Source organism: Triturus cristatus, chromosome 8, assembly GCF_964204655.1.
Source record: "Triturus cristatus chromosome 8, aTriCri1.1, whole genome shotgun sequence".
Lineage (NCBI taxonomy): Eukaryota > Metazoa > Chordata > Amphibia > Caudata > Salamandridae > Triturus > Triturus cristatus.
Genome location: NC_140591.1, coordinates 604,665,102 through 604,687,594, shown reverse-complemented (window position 1 = coordinate 604,687,594; position 22,493 = coordinate 604,665,102). Strand labels below are relative to the sequence as shown.

At 40.9% G+C, this 22,493-nt stretch overlaps 1 protein-coding gene across 2 annotated transcripts in view; it reads right to left on the bottom strand.

Annotated features, from left to right (window-relative positions):
* Window positions 1-1,577: 1,577 nt before the first annotated feature.
* The window catches only part of SLAIN1 (SLAIN family member 1), a 174,669-nt gene continuing 153,753 nt past the window's right edge, over window positions 1,578-22,493 (bottom strand). For both annotated transcript variants that reach the window (XM_085622075.1, XM_085622073.1), the window contains one exon: window positions 1,578-2,717. In XM_085622075.1, coding sequence (XP_085478201.1) covers window positions 2,642-2,717 — 76 coding nt within the window. In that variant the 3' untranslated portion in view covers window positions 1,578-2,641. The remainder of the gene's footprint in view (window positions 2,718-22,493) is intronic.

Genomic DNA, 22,493 nt, shown 5'->3' with positions numbered 1-22,493 from the left:
CACGAGCCGATGGTATTGGAGCGCTTTAAGTGCTCACAAATTACATTCAAAAATGGTACATTCATTTTTTGTGTCACTGATCCTGCTTCAATTAAGCTATTGTTGTTTCCTCCCACCCTATCTAGTCATTACTTGCCCATCTACCTATCCCCTCCTGCTTACCTGCTTGACCTGTCTCCCCACTACTCCCTCATTGCTGCTGCTTTTTTTGTATTTTTTTTGTATGGTCCGATGGTATTGGAGCACTTGTTCCATCCTCATCTTGCCATAGTGCTAACACCAGCGAATGGTATTGGAGTGCTTTAAGTGCTCACCAGTTACAGTACACAATGACACGTTAATTGTCGTACCCAGGGGGAAGCGTAAGTGATTTGCCCAGAATCACAAACTGTTCAGCTGACCCTGAGGTTTCCCAATTCCCCTGTTGGCAGCTCTGGCAATAACGCATGGCTGAAAGTCATTGGAAAAAGTGCTATGATGCAGCCAGTACAGGCCACGTCATAGCGCTTTTTTGTGTTAGGAGAGGCAGGACAATAAGCTCAACATGGGGGTGAAGAGGCTCAGCCTTGGCTCAACATCCTGTGATTCTGGGCTTTCAGGGACTTTCAGCCAAGCTGAAAAGCAGGTGTGCTGCTAGACAACATGGCTAAAAGACATTCACATTGACAAGGCCAATAGCTCAGGCACTGCTGAGACTTATTGGCTTTGCCAATGCCTGTTTCTTATTTTGTCCCCCACTAAAAAAAGTCTGGAAGGGAACTGTTTGATTCCCCCCTTCGATAAGGAAAGAATATGGACAGTAGAAGCAGCTTTACTTGTTTACACTGTTTGAGAGAGCAAGGCAAAACAGCACAGTGTGATCTAATTCTTGTGGCTTGCATGGAGGCTCAGGAGTAGGGGATTTACTGTTATATATATCAGAGTTAAATCAAATTATCCTACCCACTGCGTCATGTATGGAGGCTGCGGAACAGTATGGCTTGATGCTTGTATAAGAAAACAAATGTAAAATATCCTGTATTTAAATACAGCAGTGATATGTCCTTAGAAGACAGAGTTTTCACCTTGAATTGCGTAATGTTTTTTAGGATTTTTTTGTGCATATACTAGCTTACTATTCATACATGTTGCATAGATGTCCTTCTTTTATTTATTTTAACGGCTTTGCCAACAATACATTACCTACGCACAGTCTTTTTATCTGCCATATTATCACTAACAACCAGTGGTGTAGCTAGAACTGAGACAGCCAGGGGCGGTACCTGCGTTTGCTGCCCCGCGGCGGGACTCCTTGAAAGGGGGGGGGGAGGGGGGGCGGTGCTGGCGAAACCATGGATTGCCCCCCCTCCCCCCGCGATGGTGCCACACTGAACACAGCAGGTGAGAGCTGGGGGAATGGAATTTTGCCATTTTGTCACCCACTCGGTAACATTTTATCACACCCCCTCAGGGATGACACCCGGGGCAGCCCGCACTCACTGCACCCCCTTCCTACGCCACTGCTAACAACCACAATTAAATCTGCCAGATAATGCCCTGGTTCACAAGACGACACATATTGTGATAGTACCACTCACTCTTAAACATGGCCTAATATTGCCGAAATAGAGTCTTTATTATTTCAACATTCCAAAAACAACAGTATAGAGCTGTATTCACATATGAAACAATATACCGTTATAGGAAACATTCAATCAGTGCAATTCAGTTTTGTAAAATGTCTATCAAAAAGTTTTATTCTCATCAAAACCCATCTCATCCTTCAGGAATTGTTAATAAAACAATACAATTGCATTACTTTAAAATCATTAAAAACCAATCGTAGTGTATTAGCTGACACGTTTGTAAGTGTAAAATGGATTGCGTTTTATAAATACAAATAAAATATAGTCCGAAATCAATTTTAATAAATTAACATTTAAATACAAAAAATGACAAATAGAGAATGAGATAGCTTTGCAGCAAAAGGCGGCGAACTTTCTTTGCTGTTTCATTGTGCTTTTGCAAAAAACATTCTAGGTAGATATATTGCCCATGAAGATGTCAGATTTTGATATGTTCCTATTGCTAAAAAAATAAATCACCCCGTCACAAAAATATTGTCACCTATGGCACAAAAAGAATGTTGTGTATCATTCCATAGTCTTTTGAGAAAGTTAAAAAACATGAGTTGCCAGAATAATGACCTTAAAGTTTAGAAAAGCAATAAAGCACACCCTGTTCCTAACCGCTTTGTGAAATCATTCATGATAAAATTGCTAAAAGTAAACATAAAAAGATTAAAATATGCTAAAAAATCAGCATGGTCAAGCGTTTTGCAAAAGGATGCATTATAAAGTTCACTTAAACCAAGAACGGTTTGACTTAATTGTTCTAATGTCTTGCATATGTTAAATAACAATTTTGCTTAACTGTGAGAATACTGCATACATTGGTCTGCCTACGCCAAAGATCTTACTGTCCATGTGAAAAGCGTTTGCTTTGCTTTCGATAACATTCCGGGTTTTAGCCTTAGAAAAAAATATGCATTCCATTAGAACCTCGAGCGGGAAAATAGTTTTTCAGACCCAGATTTACCCAGCCAGCTGGATAACACAATACATATCACGGTGTCTGTCCCTTGTTTTGACGACATCAAATTTCAGTAGCAACCATCTCGCCAGTTCCCATCCCGAAGTGCACTAAGTGAAGTAAGTGGTTTTGGAGGCTGAAGAAAACTGGAAAAAATAAATACATATGATAGTGTGTTATCTTTTTAAAATATGCACAGCAGTACAAAGGGTTTTGGTCAAGCAGAAAGCGTAGTTTGTAAAATACTATTTCATTATGATAAAATGTTGCATTACACTAATATACAAAAACCTATTGCAAATAAGTTAGACAAAACATGATTTTAGATTGAAGATGCGTTTTATCCGAGTGAGTCCAATGCGTGATGGAGAAAACAATTAAATACAAACAATGAAATTGTAAGTGAAACAATTACAAATAAATTGGATAAAACGTGACACATTCTTAGAGTGGAGTGGGCCATAACTGAGTTGGCAGATTGTCTGCAAGATAAAACATTATATTATAATTATAATTTTTGCAGATGTTGCTCTTCATGAAAAAACTATGGATTGTATAGTCTGTTCAGGCCCGCTTTCTGTACATTTAAGCATTGCCAGTGATTAGTGATGGTGAAAGGGGTCATTCTCAAAATATGTTCACAATAAAGAGGTAAGTGGTGCTCAGATAAAAGAAGTCTGGGCCAGGCGTCTTGCCAAATAAGCTTCATGCAGTTATACTGTCAATTGAGTTTATAAAACAAGAGTTAATTGATGCAAACTAGAAGCATTGTGTACCCAATAAATTCATAAAACTAGAGTTATGAAATGGTCACAACACAGACCGTGACGTACACTACCACAGCGTCTCCAAGAAATAAGATTTCCCAACATCACAGCTTGAGATAGCCCTCATGCAAGCATAAACATTCCTCAAATCAGACTTCGAATTTATCCTTGAAGGTACAAAAAGACAGTCAAGCTAGGGTGGAAATGTGAAGGGTTGATTTTTTTAAAATATGAATATCAGGAATTCAAGTAGAAGACTTTGGCTTTAAACAATTATTATTAGACAGAATCTTGCAACAGTAAACCAATTGCTTACATAATAAATAACCAATATAGGAAAGGGAGTCAAGTGGTCTATAATCGAGTGGGAATATTGTCATCAGGAGAAAACATAAATTTAAAGTACTGTAGATGTTTCTCCTCTGTGCATTTAGGATAACAGGAGCAAATGCATGTATTTTACAGTTAGTTAAATGAATAGTCAGTAATTTCAACTAAAAACCTTGGCCCTAAATGATTATAAGAAAACAATTTGCAACAGTAAACCAATTAGTCACATATGAAATAATTAATACAGGGAAGTGTTTAACTGTATGCTGCTCACATGAATGTAAAGGGATACCATAGTATTTACATTGCGTCTAGCTTTGAAGGACAAAAATGGGGGCAATCAGAGTCTTTTTTCAGTGTCTATGGTATACCTCAATGCCTAATCTTTCGAAAGGAAGAAAAACACGTATAAAGGATGTGAGGCATCAGTAGGTAAAAGTTAAAGCGTGCCGTTAAAAAAAGGATAAAAAAGAAAGAAGGATGAAGAAGGAGCAGATGAGAATAATGAGGCATAGCCTGTGCACTTTTGTTGGAATTAAGGTGAAAAAGAATGACAATACATAAAAATAAATATAAGAATATTAATACAAAGAGCAATCAGAACAAAGACAGAAAGTTATACAAATTCAAGAACGCACATTCAACCAAATGTGGATGAATGTTGCACATTTGACCAAACAGTCTTCCACAGTATCATTAAATGAAGCACAAATATAAAAATATTTTTGCACGAGGCACAAACTGCTCATTGAACCATTGAATGACGTCAAAAACGTAAGGAAATTGACATTTGTTGCATGAATTACTGGGCGCAATCATATTAAACATCTACTATTCTATGTCAGTGGCGGGATGATGTGTACAGACCACCTCCTCTTCAATACACCATATGTAATGCCTCTCACACCAGTTCAACAAGAAGCTCATTCCAGCTCATCACCTAGCTATAGGTAAATGTAAATGTCCTCTTTGCAAAGGGTAGCTGCTACTAAAATAGGTGGAGATTTGAGCCTGTAGTTCGTTCTGCTTGGTATGTGAAAATCTATTAATTGACAGTCGATCAAGCAAAGGAAATGACCTTCCAAAAATTGGAAAGCATGTCCAAAGTCGGCACTTGAACTTTCCTCTCTTCACTGGTTTAGCTGTTGCAGTGTCTAGAAAAGGTACCGATTATAAGTCCTATAACTCCTAGAGCTAGCTAACCAGCTTAATGGTCTCTTTTTGATGGAAAGAAATCTTAGTTGAAGGACTGTCAGACTGGCATAAGACAAGCGTCAAGAGTTTTAAGGTTTCAAAACAGCGTATTATGACAACATTGACCTATATAAGTTTGCCTTAAATGAAATAATTCAATACATATTATATATATATATTATATATATATATCTATATATATATCATAAATTTAATTAGATTCAAGAATAAGAAGAGTAAAGCCTTGCCCAACCATAATAAACAAAGAAAAAAAACAGATATTTATCATATTAAAACCCCATTGATGCTTAAAAGAATTCCTAATTTTCCTCCCATAAAGGAGATCCAATTCAAGTCTCCAAAGTTTTGCTGCATGAAGGGTCCTGTGACTAAGCAGAAACAGAGACTCATTCATTGTACTTCTGTATGCATAATCAATATTTACTAAGTTTTGTTAGGGAATATATTGTGTTTATCAGCTTCAGGATTTCCATTGTACCCTCTACCGTGCCATCGGGCTTAGCCAGCTCACTGATTACATGATATCCCATTTGAAATGCCAAATTTCCATCTGTACAATGGACAACGTATTCTAGCTCTTCCACAACTCCTAACAACAGTCACTAGCAACAGCAACCACACTCTCCAGATTAGGCAAGGATTATAAAGACAAGACTTAATTTCAGGCATCAAAATAATTCGCCTCAAGTTCATCTCTAATTGCCTTGACCAAAGATGAGTTGTGAAGGGAGAGACTGGTTTTGAAACCGCTCTATAGCAAGGCTGTATATAAATTGGATCTATGGAAAAGAAGCATCAGGCTTATGTGAAAGCCCATTGGTGCCAACAGGCCATCATATGATTGCTTAGGAGTGGCGAGACATTCAATTAACAGTGGTTTTAAAATACTTAAGAGCATTAAATGTTGAGAAACAGGCATATGTATCCATGATCTTTTCAGAACACTGTTGTCATGTTCAATTGCTTTTAGTGTTCAATTGTATGATAATATTTCTGCCCATCCCAACTGAAATACTGCAATATTTTATTTCCCCTGGAGTGCAGTTCAGTAACATTGGAAAACATGTATGATTATCTGGAGGTAGAGCAACTCCAAGCCTCAACTATTAACCTTTGATTGATCGTTTAGCACTTCATTCAGAGAAAATGGGATCTAACTGAGGCTGGACGCCAGATGTATTGATTTTAAAAAACAATTTGAAAACGTATGTGTTTGGTGGATATTGAAAATATTAGGCTCATGCGGTTCCAAATTATCTTAGCTCTTTTATATTTGTTATGTTTTAAATGCACCATCCGCAGTGTTTTCAGATATTATGGTTGGATCACAGGGTAGATATTCCAATTGGGAAAAGAACAAATAAATTCCTGAACCACTAGCATTCTTTTGAATTAATAGAAATCTGCATTTTATCACAGGGCTGGATCTGCTAGGTTAACAAACAATCACCAGCCTGGGTGTTACAAAAACATATGCCGCCATCAAGACAATCTTAAGAATCAAGGTTAAATCTTCATGAAATGGGAAGCTTGCAGAGTGTTAAAAGGAAAGAATGGGCGCAGGCATGGTCTTGTATAGATGATATGATGATTTATTCTTCAGTCCAAATCATTAGTTACATGTTACAGGAAGATGTTCTATTCCTTCTTAATGCCCCACCAGGAGCAGCGTCCTCCCTGCTCAGCCCCTTCTCACCAACTGATCACACTAGAATCCCAACCACCCTCAACATTCTATCATACCTCATCCAAGGCTGAGCAGGCAGGCAGAGAGCCAGAGTAGGGAGAGTGTAAAGATAATAAGCACATCACAACACATCTCCCCCCTTATAATATTTGAAAACAATCAACATGTGTTAAGATGATACAACACTCACTGAGCATAGGAGGATGCATTAATAACAACTAATTAAACATCACCCCCCCAGCGATAACGATCATAAACAGAAAAATGCATGAAAATAAATTTAACACACATTTAGTAGAAAAGAAAGATGAATAACCAAAACATTAAACACCATCCTTCCCCTGATAATGATCAAAAACAAAACTGCAAAACTAGCATGAAAACTCAGACTACAACTATGGGTACAAGACACTACACTACACCCCACAACGTACCCATTGTGCCTCATAAAAGACACAAGACAGGCAGAACAGGGATCTACAACCCTAAACTGCACAACTAAGACAAAAACAGATCTACCAATAAGACAGATCTAAGACCAAATCCCTTAACCCTAACCAACATAGGGTACCTTTAAACCCAAAATACTTTATGGGTAACTATAACAGACAAATCAGGGTATCCCTTAACCCTAAAACACTTTTGCGATAACTATGAGTAACAATAACTCATGACAAATTTAGGGTATCCCTTAACCCTAAAGCACACTCACAAAACAGTATGGATATACATAACCCATGACAAATTTTAGGGTATCCCTTAACCCAAGATACACCCAAAAGGTGACTCTAGACCATCTAGGGTATCCTTTAACCCTATACAAACACAGGTTAACCTTCAACCCCATACAATTCAGGGCAACATAGCAAAACCAGTATGTCCTTGAACCCAAAATATACTGGCCAAACCACCATAAAATTAACTGGCAAAACACCAACAAATAATACAAGGGAAACTAAAGACTAAAGACATCATGGGTAACTAAAGACTAAAGACATGATGGGTAACTTTGAACCCAAGAAAAACTGGCCACAAGAAAACAAAACACAGTTTCATAGGCATGAGAAACAATCACAGCAATAGAAAAAAACAAATTGCAATAATAAATTAACACAAAAGTGACCAGTGAGCGACTTCTCACCCGAGGGCCACCTCTGTCCCACAGTGTCTTAGAAAAACAGATGCTTGCTACAGTTAAAAGTCCACTTCTTGGCAAGCAAAGACGAAAAGAATCTTCAAAATGTCTCTGTTTGCTCACCCGTAACTGTGGATAAAGTCACCACCACTCTGACACAGCCTTGAAACCAGAACCTCCAATATTACCGCTGTACAACACATAAACTTTAATGACTTCACTGTTTGTACAACGTTGTCCCCCGACTCCATCTGGTTTTGAAAAATACTTTATTCCGGCAGACAAAACACACGAAAAACGTGGTTGGCAAACAGGAACTCCAGTCAGCCAAACTCAAAATGGCAGCACGCTTCATGACGCCACGCCGGGTGGCTACCGGCGCGTATCTGCATACAGGCGTCACTGGGCAGCATCACTGTGAATGAGAGGAGCAGTGCGTCACTCTGACGATTCCGTGAGTGACGAGAAGGCTGCACGCGATAGACCTACTCACAGGTAAGCGTGCGCATTACTTGTAACGTGACTTTTTTTAATTTGAAAATGACAGCGTCCATAATGTAACGCAGCAACCACCAGGCTCCAGCGTAATTCCACCGTAAAAAGTCAACAAATGTCCCTCCTGACGTGAGCTTCTGTTCTCTTGCCAAATAAACGCCAATAACGCTCTCTGTTTCCGCCAGAGACACACCAGCTGCCGGACAAAATCAAATGGGCAGTGCTGGTCCTCCACAGCAACTTACGTAAAACTCAGTCTCAGGAGGCTCAAACAAGCTCCCTTCGGTTGCACTGTCAAAAAAAAACGAATTACAAATCCGAACACAGATTAAGTTAAAAAGTCTGGTGACAGCAGTTACCAATTAAAGTAGCGATCTCACTCTCATTCCAAATCAGTAGTCTGTACGCTAAACAGATGATGATCTCCCAATGCAGATTGTACTAAGTTAATCAGTGCAATGCAAGGATCATGTAGCAAGAGCTGGCTTCACCGTAAAAACATGCAGAAATCGGCAGGCCCAGGCTAGAGCTGACCGTTCCCAGATAGTCAGAAATGTCCAAAACCACCGTCAATCGGGTCTTTTGGAGAAACACTCAGCCAAGTTCATCATCTGGCACATCCACGACAGGGCTGACCGGTCATATGGTCACTGGTGGGGCTTGTGGAGTGCAAGGTTACTTCTTTTTTTTTTTTAAGCGCTTCTTCAGTTCCAAGTTCATCCAAAGTAGGCCCTTCAGTTTCATAAGTCCAAACTCCTTGAAGGTACACGCAGGTTCTTTAACTCGTCGCCAGTGTTAAAAGGAAAGAATGGGCGCAGGCATGGTCTTGTATAGATGATATGATGATTTATTCTTCAGTCCAAATCATTAGTTACATGTTACAGGAAGATGTTCTATTCCTTCTTAATGCCCCACCAGGAGCAGCGTCCTCCCTGCTCAGCCCCTTCTCACCAACTGATCACACTAGAATCCCAACCACCCTCAACATTCTATCATACCTCATCCAAGGCTGAGCAGGCAGGCAGAGAGCCAGAGTAGGGAGAGTGTAAAGATAATAAGCACATCACAACACAGAGCATGTTTGCAGCTCCTCTACCCTTTCTCTCTCAGCTTGCACTTGGTATATCCAGAGGTACTAGGGCGAATGTTTTACAGTCAGTTTCTGAAGTCTGACAACCCTAAATTCTTATTCAGTGTCTGAACATGTAACCCCCATACCTCAGCTATATACTGCTAAGAAAAGGCTGCAAGCTAGAAGAGGTATGAACCTGCAATGATCACAGAAGGTGTGATATAATGGATTTACTGTAGAGAACTTGCAATTGAAGGATTAAACAGTAAATACAATTTTTTGTCTCTGAGTTTTGGAATGTGAAATTGAAAAGGGTCATCTAAGAGGATATTCTAATTTCAAAGGCTGAGTGTTTCTAATGTTAGAAAATGATAACCACAATTCAATTAGATTGAGCATCCAATGCTTGCATGCATTCTCTACAATCACCTTTAGTCCATCTGAATCTGATCCATGATACCTTGAGTTTTCAAATTAACTGATGATACAGAAGCCGTGAAATTTGCATCGAGATTTTGTGATGTCAATGTGGATGCAGACTGCTTCAAACTCAGCAGACCTTAGAATGACTCGGAACCGGAACTTTACCTCCGATCTCCCCATTGCCTCTTTACTCACCTGATCATATTTCCAACACGGTCACACATAACATTCCACCTCCCACAAATAAAATATATATATTACGGACCATTTAATTTGACACCAGGCCTTGAGCATCCACCAACATTCACACTCCTTCATGTCCAAGCTGAAGGAGTGTTTTGTTTCTTGCTACTACTAATAAAGGTATTACTTCCTTTTCACTATTTCCTGCTCACACCAAATGTTCCATTGGCCCTCATAACATTTTTAGATTTATGCTTGGTGATATTTCACCACATTTAGTCCTTCTAAGCGGGCTTTTAAAAGGCTTGCAGAAAGATAGTTCACCTCCATTAACACAATGAATATCCAGATTCTCTAATCAAACATATTAGATTACTAACCTCCATAAGTCTTGATCCTCTGTAATCCCTTTTGGAATATTGTTGTAACTCACAAGACAAGTTGTTTCATGTATTCTTCTTTTTGCTATAATTACCAAATTAGTCCAAGAGAAATAAAGGCACCCACACTGGACAATAGTCTTGATTTGGCAAAGGGCCATGGCTCACCAAGTTTAAGAAATGCCTCTTCAGATTCCATGAAAATTCATATTTCTAGATCCCATAAAGTACCTTGCCTAAGCAAGAGGAACCAGCCGGAACCATCTTTTTGCTATCTCTATTTCATCGTACCATCGAGGTATTTTTTTTCCCCTAATTGTTACTCTGCATTCTACACAAATGCAGATCTGCAGCCAAACATCATATTAAAATTGGAAGGAGTGGGTAAGTAATTAATAAACAATAAATTATTGTAGTCCAAAAAATATTTTTTGTAGTCCAAGAGATTTCTTCCAAATAAATTTCTTTATTCTTTCAAATTATTTTCAATGTGATGCTCCAACACATTCTTAGAAATCCAAACAAACTCTTAGTTATACATAAACACAGCCAACGCGTTTCGTCCACCTTGGGACCTCATCAGGGCTGCAAGAATAGAAAAGAAAATATCACTAATACATACATCATACATCTCTGTTCCCCAAAATCATGCTAACAGTCAAATATATATTGTTTAACACATATATAACATCCATAGCCTGCCTATATAACAATCTCAAATTTAAAGCATTTACCCAAAAACATAATCACATAGTGTTGATAAAGAATAACATCACAATTTGTCATATTATAATCTTGTCACTAATTCGCCTGTTAACCATCTCAGGACAAAGCATATTATTCATTATTCCTGAACTTTGTTGTAATTGGCTATCTAATTTCATCCTTATTATCACTGATTATTAATTTTATATAATAACATCTCACATACCTCCTCAATAATGACGCGGTGGTATGAAGTATTAGTCATGGAGGGGTGCCAGTTTCATCATGGTCTTTTATTTTCTCATAAAATTAAAAGATTTCTAAATAAATAAGACATGATAATCAATTATTCCCTTATTACTATTTATTTTTGTATTCCATATAGCCAATCACTAATCCTCACCTCATTCTACATCCGTTCATGTCATTTATATAGGGTCCTCCACGAAATTTCGTGGCACCCCTCCATGACTAATACTTCATACCACCGCGTCATTATTGAGGAGGTATGTGAGAGGTTATTATATAAAATGAATAATCAGTGATAATAAGGATGAAATTAGATAGCCAATTACAACAAAGTTCAGGAATAATGAATAATATGCTTTGTCCTGAGATGGTTAACAGGTGAATTAGTGATAAGATTATAATATGACAAATTGTGATGTTATTCTTTATCAACACTATGTGATTATGTTTTTGGGTAAATGCTTTAAATTTGAGATTGTTATATAGGCAGGCTATGGATGTTATCTATGTATTAAACAATATATATTTGACTGTTAGCATGGTTTTGGGGAACAGAGATGTAGGATGTATGTATTAGTGATATTTTCTTTTCTATTCTTGCAGCCCTGATGAGGTCCCAAGGGGGACAAAACGCGTTGGCTGTGTTTATGTATAACTAAGAGTTTGTTTGGACTTCTAAGAATGTGTTGGAGCATCAAATTGAAAATAATTTGAAAGAATAAAGAAATTTATTTGGAAGAAATCTCTTGGACTACAAAAAATATTTTTTGGACTACAATAATTTATTGTTTATTAATTACTTACCCACTCCTTCCATTGATTGATCCATTATTTGTTTGTGAGTGGTTTTAATGGTGGGCCACTGGAGGTGGAGTGGAACATATATGTTTAGCATTACATGTATTAATTTTGTATTCATCGGTGCACACATATTTGACCCTCATCGTTTCGGACAGTGGATCATATAAAAATTGCTGGCATGAAACTTAATGGCAATAATGATCTGCTTTTCTTGGCGGAAACCTGGTTAATTGAATCCTCCGAGCCGGTAATGGATCTATTCCCCACCTAGAATATGTGCATTGACTGGATTGGAAGAGGAAAATATGAAGAGAACTGGTTATTATACCTATAAACACCATAGAAGTGTTCCTTATGTCTGGGACATCATTCCTTGTTGATTGTTCTTAATATGAATGTATTCCATTCTCCATATACCTCTCTAAGAAGTGAAGATTGATGGCCAGCCCAAAGATACAAGTACTGGGTTGTAGACACTAAACATTTACATCAAGGGTTTCCTCTCAATTACATGTTCGACCAGAAGTGCAGAAGATAAGTTCAGTTCAGAAGATAAGTTCAATCATAGTTCATTAAATGATGAGGAACCCAGCCAAAAAACTAAAAAGACTGGCTTCTACAAAATCTACTTTGTGGTATAGAAAAAAACTGAATGAAGAACATCTTTCATGGCTTCCAGAAAACATTGCTGCCAAAGTCCCTCATCTCATAACTTCCAGAATCTCCATAAGCAATTGCAAGGAGTAGGGAAAACTATTTTAGGCCAAATCCACATTCTTCAGAACACCATTTGATCTAGTGAAGAACTGTCCCAAGAAACCTCTGATAAATTGCTAGACAGTAAATACTTTTCCTTTTGTAATGGTCAGCAATCCCCAAGAAAAACTTTGTGAAATGTAATCCAAGTGAGTTGAGAAGCTGGTGTTTTGGAAATCATCAAGCACAGCCCTGAGTAAATGACTTCAATAAAATAAAACATGGTCAGGCACCAGCCTGTAGTGACCAGGCAACAAGTAATGAAACATAAAAGTTGGAGTATCACCAACTTTTGCAAAGATTCCCAGAAGCCATTAGAGAATCTGATGTCTCAATCCTTCCTTACCCCTAAGGAAAGATAATCAACATCAGCCAAAGTTTCAAGAAAATATCGCTAGAGGTTTGCTTCTGAGGGTGAGCACCACCAAGGGTCTGAGGAGAGGCCAGCACAGAAAAGGAGGGCTAGATGAACTCTTCTCTTTAGTCTGTCAACAAACTTTCTGCTCTGAGCTACTAACCTACATACAGTCTCCTGGCAGGTGTTTACAAATGAGATAAAGGAGATGGATAGCATCCAGGAAACTAAAAGGTGGGCTGTGAGTGGACCTGTAGCTGCACCACAAATTCTGTTGAAAAACAGATTGTTCCTGGAAAAGCTCCAATAAATAAGAATTCTGTCTTGATAAAACTAGCAGCCATCAATCTGAATTCACCATCAGGGTAAGCATTGAGAAGGAAGTGATGCAAAGAGGCATCATGCTTTCGCAATCATTTTTACTTCTTTTAATCCTTTAGATCTAGCCTCTACGTTTAACATGGATAACAACTCCGTTCTTTATAGCCTCACAGAACACATCGGAATGAATGGAAAAGGTTGGCAGCTTGATCTTGATCCTGTTACTTCTGGGATTGCTGTCAGCAAATCAAAAAAGCAATGACTTGTAATCCCTCCTTTCTGAGGTAAGGTGTAACTCTGGTATCAATTTTGACTAAAACTCAGTTTAGTCTGAATCGCTAGACTCTTGTTTTAGTCATTCTAACATACCATACCTTCTGTGCTCTGATAAAACTCAACTGCACTTAGAAGTCTCCTTTCTGAATGACCTCTCAGACCTTACTATATTAACTCTGATACCTCTTTGGGATACCAAAGATACACCTTTGGCCTCTGAAAATGGCCTTATTTGCAGCAGCAAGGTTTTTGTCAAGCATTAAATGCCCTGACCACATTACTCCTGTTTCCCCCACACTTCAATGACTGCACATTAAAACTAAGGGGCTCATTTACAACAAAATGATGCAATGCGGTGCTGCAAGCCAGCATGCAGCTTGATTTTGTATAGGAAGGGACACCTTCCTTCACAAACACAACTGTTGTGCCTGACTGGGGGAGATGCACAGTTTTGACACATTCACAGATTTACGCTATGTTGTATATCTAGGAATGTGTCAAACACCATGGGCGTTGAGTGGGAACGCTGACTGCAAAACCCATGGCATGCCTCCCCGACGCAGTGAGAGGCAACCCAGAGACTTATCTGAATAGGCAGTGGTAAAAGGCATGAAAAACTGAATGGGCCTGAGGTTCCCTGACACGATGAGCTGAGGTGATTACCAACAAAAATCTGTCTTCATGATAAGATGTTGAACCGGGCAACCATGCATCATCTAGAATGGGATGCCATTATGAATGTTGACACAGGATTCAAATTGCACTGAGGAACAATATACAAGCTGACAAAAACACAGCAAACCTTTCATAAAACTAAGTGGCAATCTAAATGGGGAATGTTGATCAGGACGACATATGAATGGAGATAGGGCACTAAAGTATACCTTAACTGCCACACCCTACTGTGCAAGGGACACAACAAATCACAAGACATCAGAAAGGCAACATTTAAAGGGGTTGACACATTCTGACATACACCACAGAACAAATTTGTTCCAATGACCAATGTATTTGAATTTGGTAGATGGTGTTTTGGCTGCGAAGATGTCATCTTCAGCTACATCAGAAAAGCAAAAGCACATTAGCTGGCACCACCTAATTTCCATGCGTGTAGCCACATTATTTGGGGACTGGGGTGGAGGTCCTGACCATTTTTCTACTAAAACAGGTACTTCATGTGTGGGAGAGGAAGAGGCTGCCAAATGCTGTGGGCCAGCAGATCAGTGTAACATCCTCCATACCCAATCTGTGGTGATCAGAATCAATTAAGTTTGAGCCGCCCAGAGGACTTTGAACCCATGCATAATCACCAGAAACACATACAGCCAGCCCCAAGACCCACTGAACCTGAAGTTATTTCCCAGAAAAACATTCAGAGGGAAGTGTGCGGCAAAAAAGTGAAGGAACTTCCTGTTATAAATGGTGACAAACAGATTCATGACTGGAAATCTTAATCTGGGGAAGGTCGCCTCCGTCACTTTAGAATGTATCTACCACTCATTGTCTTCCAGTTACAAATGCCAATGAGCATCTGCCCTCACCTTGAGGGAGTCTTTGAGGTGAACCACTACCAGAAAGATTCCCAATAACTGCAACAATAATAGCAAGTGAATCCCCTTCCAACATTGGACACAACACCAACCTGCCCTGCTTACAATGCAAATCAGACTGCCCACAGTTCAAGCATATTTATGTGCCGGGAGGCCTCCAATGTGGAACAAAAATCCTGTACCATTGTGTCACTCAAATGGGCACCCCAGCTGAGAAATGAGGCATCTGTGGCCATGTTAGCCTGAGCCTGCAAAAGGCTGAAAGGGTGACCCACAAAATGGTTGGAGGGGTTCATCTATCAGTGCAGGCATCAATGACCAGATTGGAAGACCTGAAATTAAGTCAAGAGAATCCCCTGATGCTGAAGCCACTGTGACCTTGCAAGCCACTGAAGGGCCTCCAATTGCCTGCTCTCACCAAAAAGATGCACACGGCCATGATGTCATGAAGATACAAAAACTGCAGAATCGAAATCTGAGTGAGTAAGAAAACTTGGAATCATCCTCTATAAATCTGCAACCCATGAGAAGGAGGAACATTCTTCATATGGTTCATGTTCAATTGATCTGAATGAAGGAGAGCAGTGCTCCCATACACCACTAGGTTGCACTGTGCAGGTGTACGTTGGCTTGATACCAATTCGGAATGATGGAGCAGAGCCGCATGCAAGCACCACGCCTGCATGCTGATATCAGTTTCTTGTTTTTACATTTCCACGCCCATGACGCAGAACATGAACAAATGTTGGTACCAGTGTGCTGCAAAATAACTTGCAACCTTCTTAGATGCCACTCCACAGAACTAGGAGGCATCAGGGTATTGAGGACTACGTGGTTAAAAACCTGAGGAATCTGTCAGAAAGAGTGTTCCTGTTCTTTTGAAGGATACTTTTAACTGCTGATTCATAACTTTAAAATAGATACCAAAGCAGTACCTTCCCAGGTAGTGGGTCTTTGGAGTGGTCTAGACTACAAAGTCTTGCGGGATATGAGGTAATTCAGTTTTCCGATCCCGTTCGTATTTAGCCACCATTTTGTGTCCCGCCGCCATTTTGTGTTGCCCTCACTCAGGCAGCACGGTGAACGAGGTGTTGTTTTCCCTCTTCCTACTGCAAAGTGTCAAATAACCTCCTGCCTCTGTTTAAAGCTGGTGTTAGGGTCTGGCCGACTCCACTAATCCTCGTCTGGTTTGACTGATCCCTGTCTCGACTATCTGTTGGTTCGCACCATTCTTTCCTGACTTTATCTTATCCTCTGGCCTTCGCTATTCTTTACTCGTATTCTCTCGTTTCACAACTGTCCTCCGGGGCATACAAATGTGTCCTGCCACCTGCAAGTCGAATTATAAACACTACCACTGATTAACTTGTGGGGAAGGGTGACAAACACAGTTGGAAGAGAGGCTTATTTGAGTTACTTAATATCTTGTTTTCACATTCTTCTCATTGGTTAACCCTGTATGCATTGGGAGTGATCTTTGTGAATATGTGTGTTATAAAAGATTGTGCGCCACGAAGTAAAGGGGCAGTCTCCTAAGAACATACCGAGTGTATTTCTGGGACAACTGTACTTAGCTGCAGCTAATAAACCTTATCTTCTACGCCTAACGGAGTGTCCCGTGTCTCTGTTCGACAAAGCAGGTGAACTCAGGAGATTAAGGCGTACCCTGCGCCGCCAGGCCCATAAGGTCCAGGTTCTTCAAATTGGCGCCCGAACGTGGGCCGGCTTCAGAGGTAGCAGTTCTGCCCGAGGATCGTGAGGAGCTCCGCAAGAAAATTCTGGAGGAATCGCGAACCACGTAAAGCGACCCCTGTATTTCGAAGTGGTCCGAAGGTCTTTTGCAGCGCGGTTTCTCCTTTCTGACGGCTGCTGATGACTGCTGCCCTGACTGCCGCCCTGCTTTGGTCCCTTTGATGATGTTTGGTATCGCGAGACATTAGACGGGCCTCTGTTGGCGTAAGAAGACACTTAGTTAAGTATTGGTGGCTAGCTCCCACTATTTTGTTTTGATTTGGGTCTTTAATTCGGCTATTGCAAAAGCCGAAGCCGAGGGGTGAGTACGTTTGTGCTGTATTATTTGATTTAACCCCTTGATGTTTGTGAACAGTCCAGTGAAATAACGATGGCTGGTCTGAGTAAGTTTAGGAAGTTCTGTTGCCTTGGTTGTAATAGGGATTCCCGGCTGGAGGACTCTTGTCCGATTCCTCTGGTTAGAACTCCCACCTATGAGCTTTATTCAAAACATGGTGTCGGCCCCATTGCCTTTAATAAGGCATGGATCCGATATACGAAGAACGATGGCGTTCTACAGTGGCCACAGAATGGTAGTTTTGAGCCTGACATATTAGACGATTTGGAAGCGATATTGTTCAAAAGACAAGCCCGGCCGGCAATGTTTGACTCTTTCCGCCTCTGGCGTAAGGAAGCCAAACAGAAAGAAATTAAGCAGGCAAAACGAGATAAGAAAGCACAAAATATGACGATTATACAGGCTGCCCAGCAGTTTAAAGATAATGAGATTGATAATGCAATGGAAATTTCAGAGAGACAGCATCGTATGGCAATAGATAGATGCTATCCGGTGGTGCCTAATTCCCCTTCTGATAAAAGTAAGGATCTGGAGAAAGACCCTTTGATGTCTCACCTATTGAGATTGCCTCCACCCTATGTACAAGGTGCTAATGCACCCCCGTTGTCACAACCTGTTCAGTTGCCTGTTGTCCCCCCACCCGTTCCGGTTCTTCCACATTTGCCCCTTCCGGTATTGCCACTCCCACCTCCTGTGCCACCGATTCCTTTGTCTCCATCTCCTGAACATCAATCTCCTTTGCCTTCGGCCCCCCTTATAACTGCCAGTTCCTCTCCTGTATCGCCTAATACCTTGTCCCCTGTACTTATGTCTAATTCTCCTTCTGTGCGCAAACGAATAACCGATACTGTCTCTGGTTTTTTGTCCCCTTTCTTTGGGACTCTGAACATGTCTCGGGCTTTTTCTCGAAGACAGTCTTGTAGTCAACTTCCAGGTTCCGACGAACGGGTGGCGTTGGACTCTCTCGCTCGCAAATGGATCGAGAAGGGTCCCCAGTATAGTGTGAAAGATATCATGATCACCTTTCATCAGTGGGATGCGCCCACGCAGAGATATGTATTTAATGTTATGTGTGACACTCTTGCTAAAGGATGGGAGGATATGGATTTGGGTTTACTTCCCCAGGGTCTGTTGGATGTTCAGGCTAATTTCGATAAAGGACTCATTGTGGGTTCTAAGGTTGAGGACGCCGTAAGGACACTTGTTACTTTTAGGTCCTTATTTTCTTCACAAACTTTTCTTGATTCTGATCCTGCTGTTCGGCAGACATTGAAACATTACCCAATGAGAGAGGGTCCTCCGATATGGAGGGAAGAGGTTGCGCAAGCAGGTAATAATCCAGCTATTCCCGCTCACTTCCACCGTATATGGGTACATTTGTCCTGGAAGAGATCTGATGTTTTGGCCCTCAAACAATCTTTACCGGATCCCCGTAAAAACCCTGCTGGTTACTATAAAGAATTGTCCCAGACTGTTGATGCCTGTATTATGAATTTAGCCGATATTGACATGTTGATGGGAAATGTAGTCTCCCAAGCGTTATGGGCTCGGATTCGTAGAGAGGATCACGTTCAAGAATTGGGTGGTACATGGGCTGCTATAACTGCCTCGGATAAAGCACAAGTGGGTGGTGCTAAGCCTGATGTTTTGATCACAGAACTCCCTGGTAGGATTATTACTTTAATGAAAACAATGATGCCCGCCTTACGAGTTAATTGGGATAAATTAGCTGCGTGTAGACAGAAGAAAGATGAGAGTGTCTCCGATTTCTTCACTCGTTTTGAGGAGACGTTTATTGATCACAGTGGTCAGGATATGACTACGGAGGGTGGACAGCGATTATTTGTAGATAAATTCGTATTTAATTTGCTCCCCGAGTTGTCACATAAATAATAAAGACTCTGAAAGTTCATGGGCTGTTTCTTCTTCTGCTCAGATATTGGCTACTGCTCAATATTACGAAAACAGGGACAAAGAGGAAAAAGACAAGCAAGAGAAAAAGACTAAAGAATTAAAAACGAAGGTTCTTCTGCAACAAGCTTATCCTCTTCGCTCTGCTCAGCGCCAGTTTCAACAGCCTTCCCAATTTCAAAGGGCGTTTCAAAAGCCTGAGCCCTATATTCCGCGGCCTTTTGTTAGGTCCTAACCAATGCGCCTATTGTAGGGAAGAAGGTCATTTTAAGAATGGCTGCCCGGTTTTATTACAGCGTAATGGAGGACTATCTACTCCATGAGGTCATGGTGGTTCCCAGTTAGCGCCCAGGGGTAGAGGTCGAGGTATGTCGCCCCAGACACAGTGTTCCCTTCCAACCTCCACATTCTATGAACTACTTTGATCAGCAAAATACTCAGTCTACACAGTATTACAATGATGATTACTATGTTGAAGGTGAGAATGACGGTCTTCACGCTAACTAGGACAGCCATAGACAAAGTGAGGGAGTTGTATCGATTCCAGTAGATCAGAATGGGCCTTATGTTAATGTCACTACAATGGGTGTTTCAGAGCCATTTCTTTTAGATACTGGTGCGATGAGAAGTTCTATTATTCACTCCAAACTCCCTGGGGCACCTTTGTCTGGCTTAACAAACGTATCCGTAGGATTTTCTGGCGCCCCAGTTCATAGCCCGGTCTCTTGTCCTTTGCCTATTTCAATTGGTTCTTATGATTTGGAAGCTCCGCTTCTTTTAACGACTGGTTGCGGCGAAAATCTGTTGGGTTTGGATTTATTGAAAAGATTGCATGCAACGATATATTGTTCCCCTTCTGGTGTACATCTCGCTTTGGGGCAGAAACTGACTTCTCCAATGTATTTGTCTAAAGATCAATTTCCACCTGAATTGCTCTCTCTCCCTGCAACACTTTGGCCTACTGGTCCAAATGATGTTGGTTGTCTTGAGATCCCACCCTATGTCGTTACCCTCAAGCCCAATGCTAAATTGCCACGCATCCCTCAATACAAAATTCCCAATGATGGTGAAGAGCGCTTTTTGCTATTATTTATGATTTGGTTCAGAAGGGTGTGGTTGAGGAGACGAGGGGAAATGTAAGCAACAGTCCTGTTCTCCCGGTTCTTAAATGCACTGATCCTTCTCAGCCTCCTGTTTATCGTTTTGTTATTGATCTCCGGGAGGTTAATAAAATTGTTGTACCGCAGTTTCCTGTTGTTCCAGATATCACTGCCCTGTTAACTATGATACCTGCCTCGGCAGCTTGGTTTTCTGTTATTGATCTGAAAAATGCTTTCTTCAGCATCCCCATTGCTGAAGAGAGCAGGGATATTTTTGGCTTCTCTTTAGGAGGCCAAAGTTTCCGGTTCAAGCGCGCACCTCAAGGCTATTGTGAAAGTCCCTCCATCTATAGCCAAGCTCTGAAGTGCCAGCTTGATGCTTTTCCTTTGCCGCCAGGTGCTACCCTTATTCAGTATGTGGATGATTTATTGATTGCTGCTGATACAGAGGATATTTGCAAGAACGTGACTATTGCGTCACTTGTCTGACCTTCACCATAAGGTTTCACCTTCTAAATTAAAATATGCCCGCCAAGAGGTTACCTATTTAGGTCATCTCTTGTCGAAGGAGGGAAGGCGACTGACCCCAGAACGTATTCAAGCAATTGCACAAATGTCTGTGCTATCCACACAAAGAGAAGTGCGTGCCTTTCTGGGCATTACCTCTTATTGTAGACAGTGGATTCCAAATGTTTCTTTGTTGGCTAAACCTTTGTTGGCACTCACTTTGAAAGACACACCCCAACCCCTTCTTTGGACTGACAAATGTCAGAAGAGTTTTTCTGATTTACGTGCTGCTCTGTGCTTTGCTCCTGTGTTGGGTACTCTGGATTACAGTAAGCCCTTCACGCTCTATGTCCATGAAAGAGAGGGTTGTGCGTTGTCAGTCTTAACACAACGATTTGGAGACAAGCAGCGGCCATGTGCCTACTTTTCGGCTACATTAGATCCAGTAGCCAAGGCATTGCCTAGTTGTCTTAAAGCTACAGCAGCAGCAGCAATTTCTATTTGTCAGTCTGCTGGAGTGGTGCTAGATAACACTCTTATTGTTATGGTACCATATGCAGTGGATACCTTGCTAAATAGGACGAAAACGCAACATCTTACAAGTGCTCGCTTGTCTGGGTATGAGCTGACGCTCTTGGCTAGTCATGTGCACATCAAACGATGTAACACTTTAAATCCAGCCACCTTGTTACCTCTTCCAGAGGAGAAAGGTATTCAGGAATAACATGATGGTTTTCTCCGTACTGAGGAGGAGACAAAAGGTAGGATTGATTTGAAAGATACACCACTAATGGACCCGGATGGGATCCTATGGGTGGATGGTTCTTGTTTTAAACTCCCTAATGGTGAAACAACTTCAGCTTATGCTGTTACCACCTTGAATACAATCGTGGAGACAGCACGCATCAGATATAATTCAGCTCAGGCAGCTGAACTGATAGCTTTGACCAGAGCGTGTGTGTTATCTAAGGGGAAGAGAGTGAATGTATATACCGACAGCCAGTATGCGTTTTCGTGTGGCACATAGTTTTGGTCGTTTGTGGAAGGAAAGAGGATTCTTTACCTCCCACGGTACTAAAATACAGCATGGTCAGTTGGTAACCGATCTTCTTGAGTCACTTGCTTTGCCTACCCAGATAGCAATCATAAAGTGTAGTGCGCATAAGAGGATTACTGATGATGTTGGTCGCGGGAATGCTTTTGCAGATGAGGTAGCGAAAGAAACAGCCAGAGGTGCTATAAGTCGCATGTATGTTGCGGGCCCTGCAAATTGGGTCAAGGAAAAAGGAATGTGTGAGGATACAATAGAAAGTGTGAGATCGATTCAAGGAGAGGCTACAGAGAAAGAGTTGAGTAAGTGGAAAGAGAGTACAGGAATGTTAGACACGATGGGATGTTGGATAGAATTGTCAGAACATCAGCGTTGGCTGTGACCAGATGCCTATGTACTGCCTGTAGTTGCTATGGCACATGGTCCAGCCCACATCAGTGCGAAAGGAATATGTAAGCTTCTGGCTCCAGTGTGGCTGAACGAAGGGATTCCAAAATGTGCGGATAATTTAGTGAAGCATTGTATCGTTTGCTTGATGCATAATCCAGGAAAGGGAACCCCAAC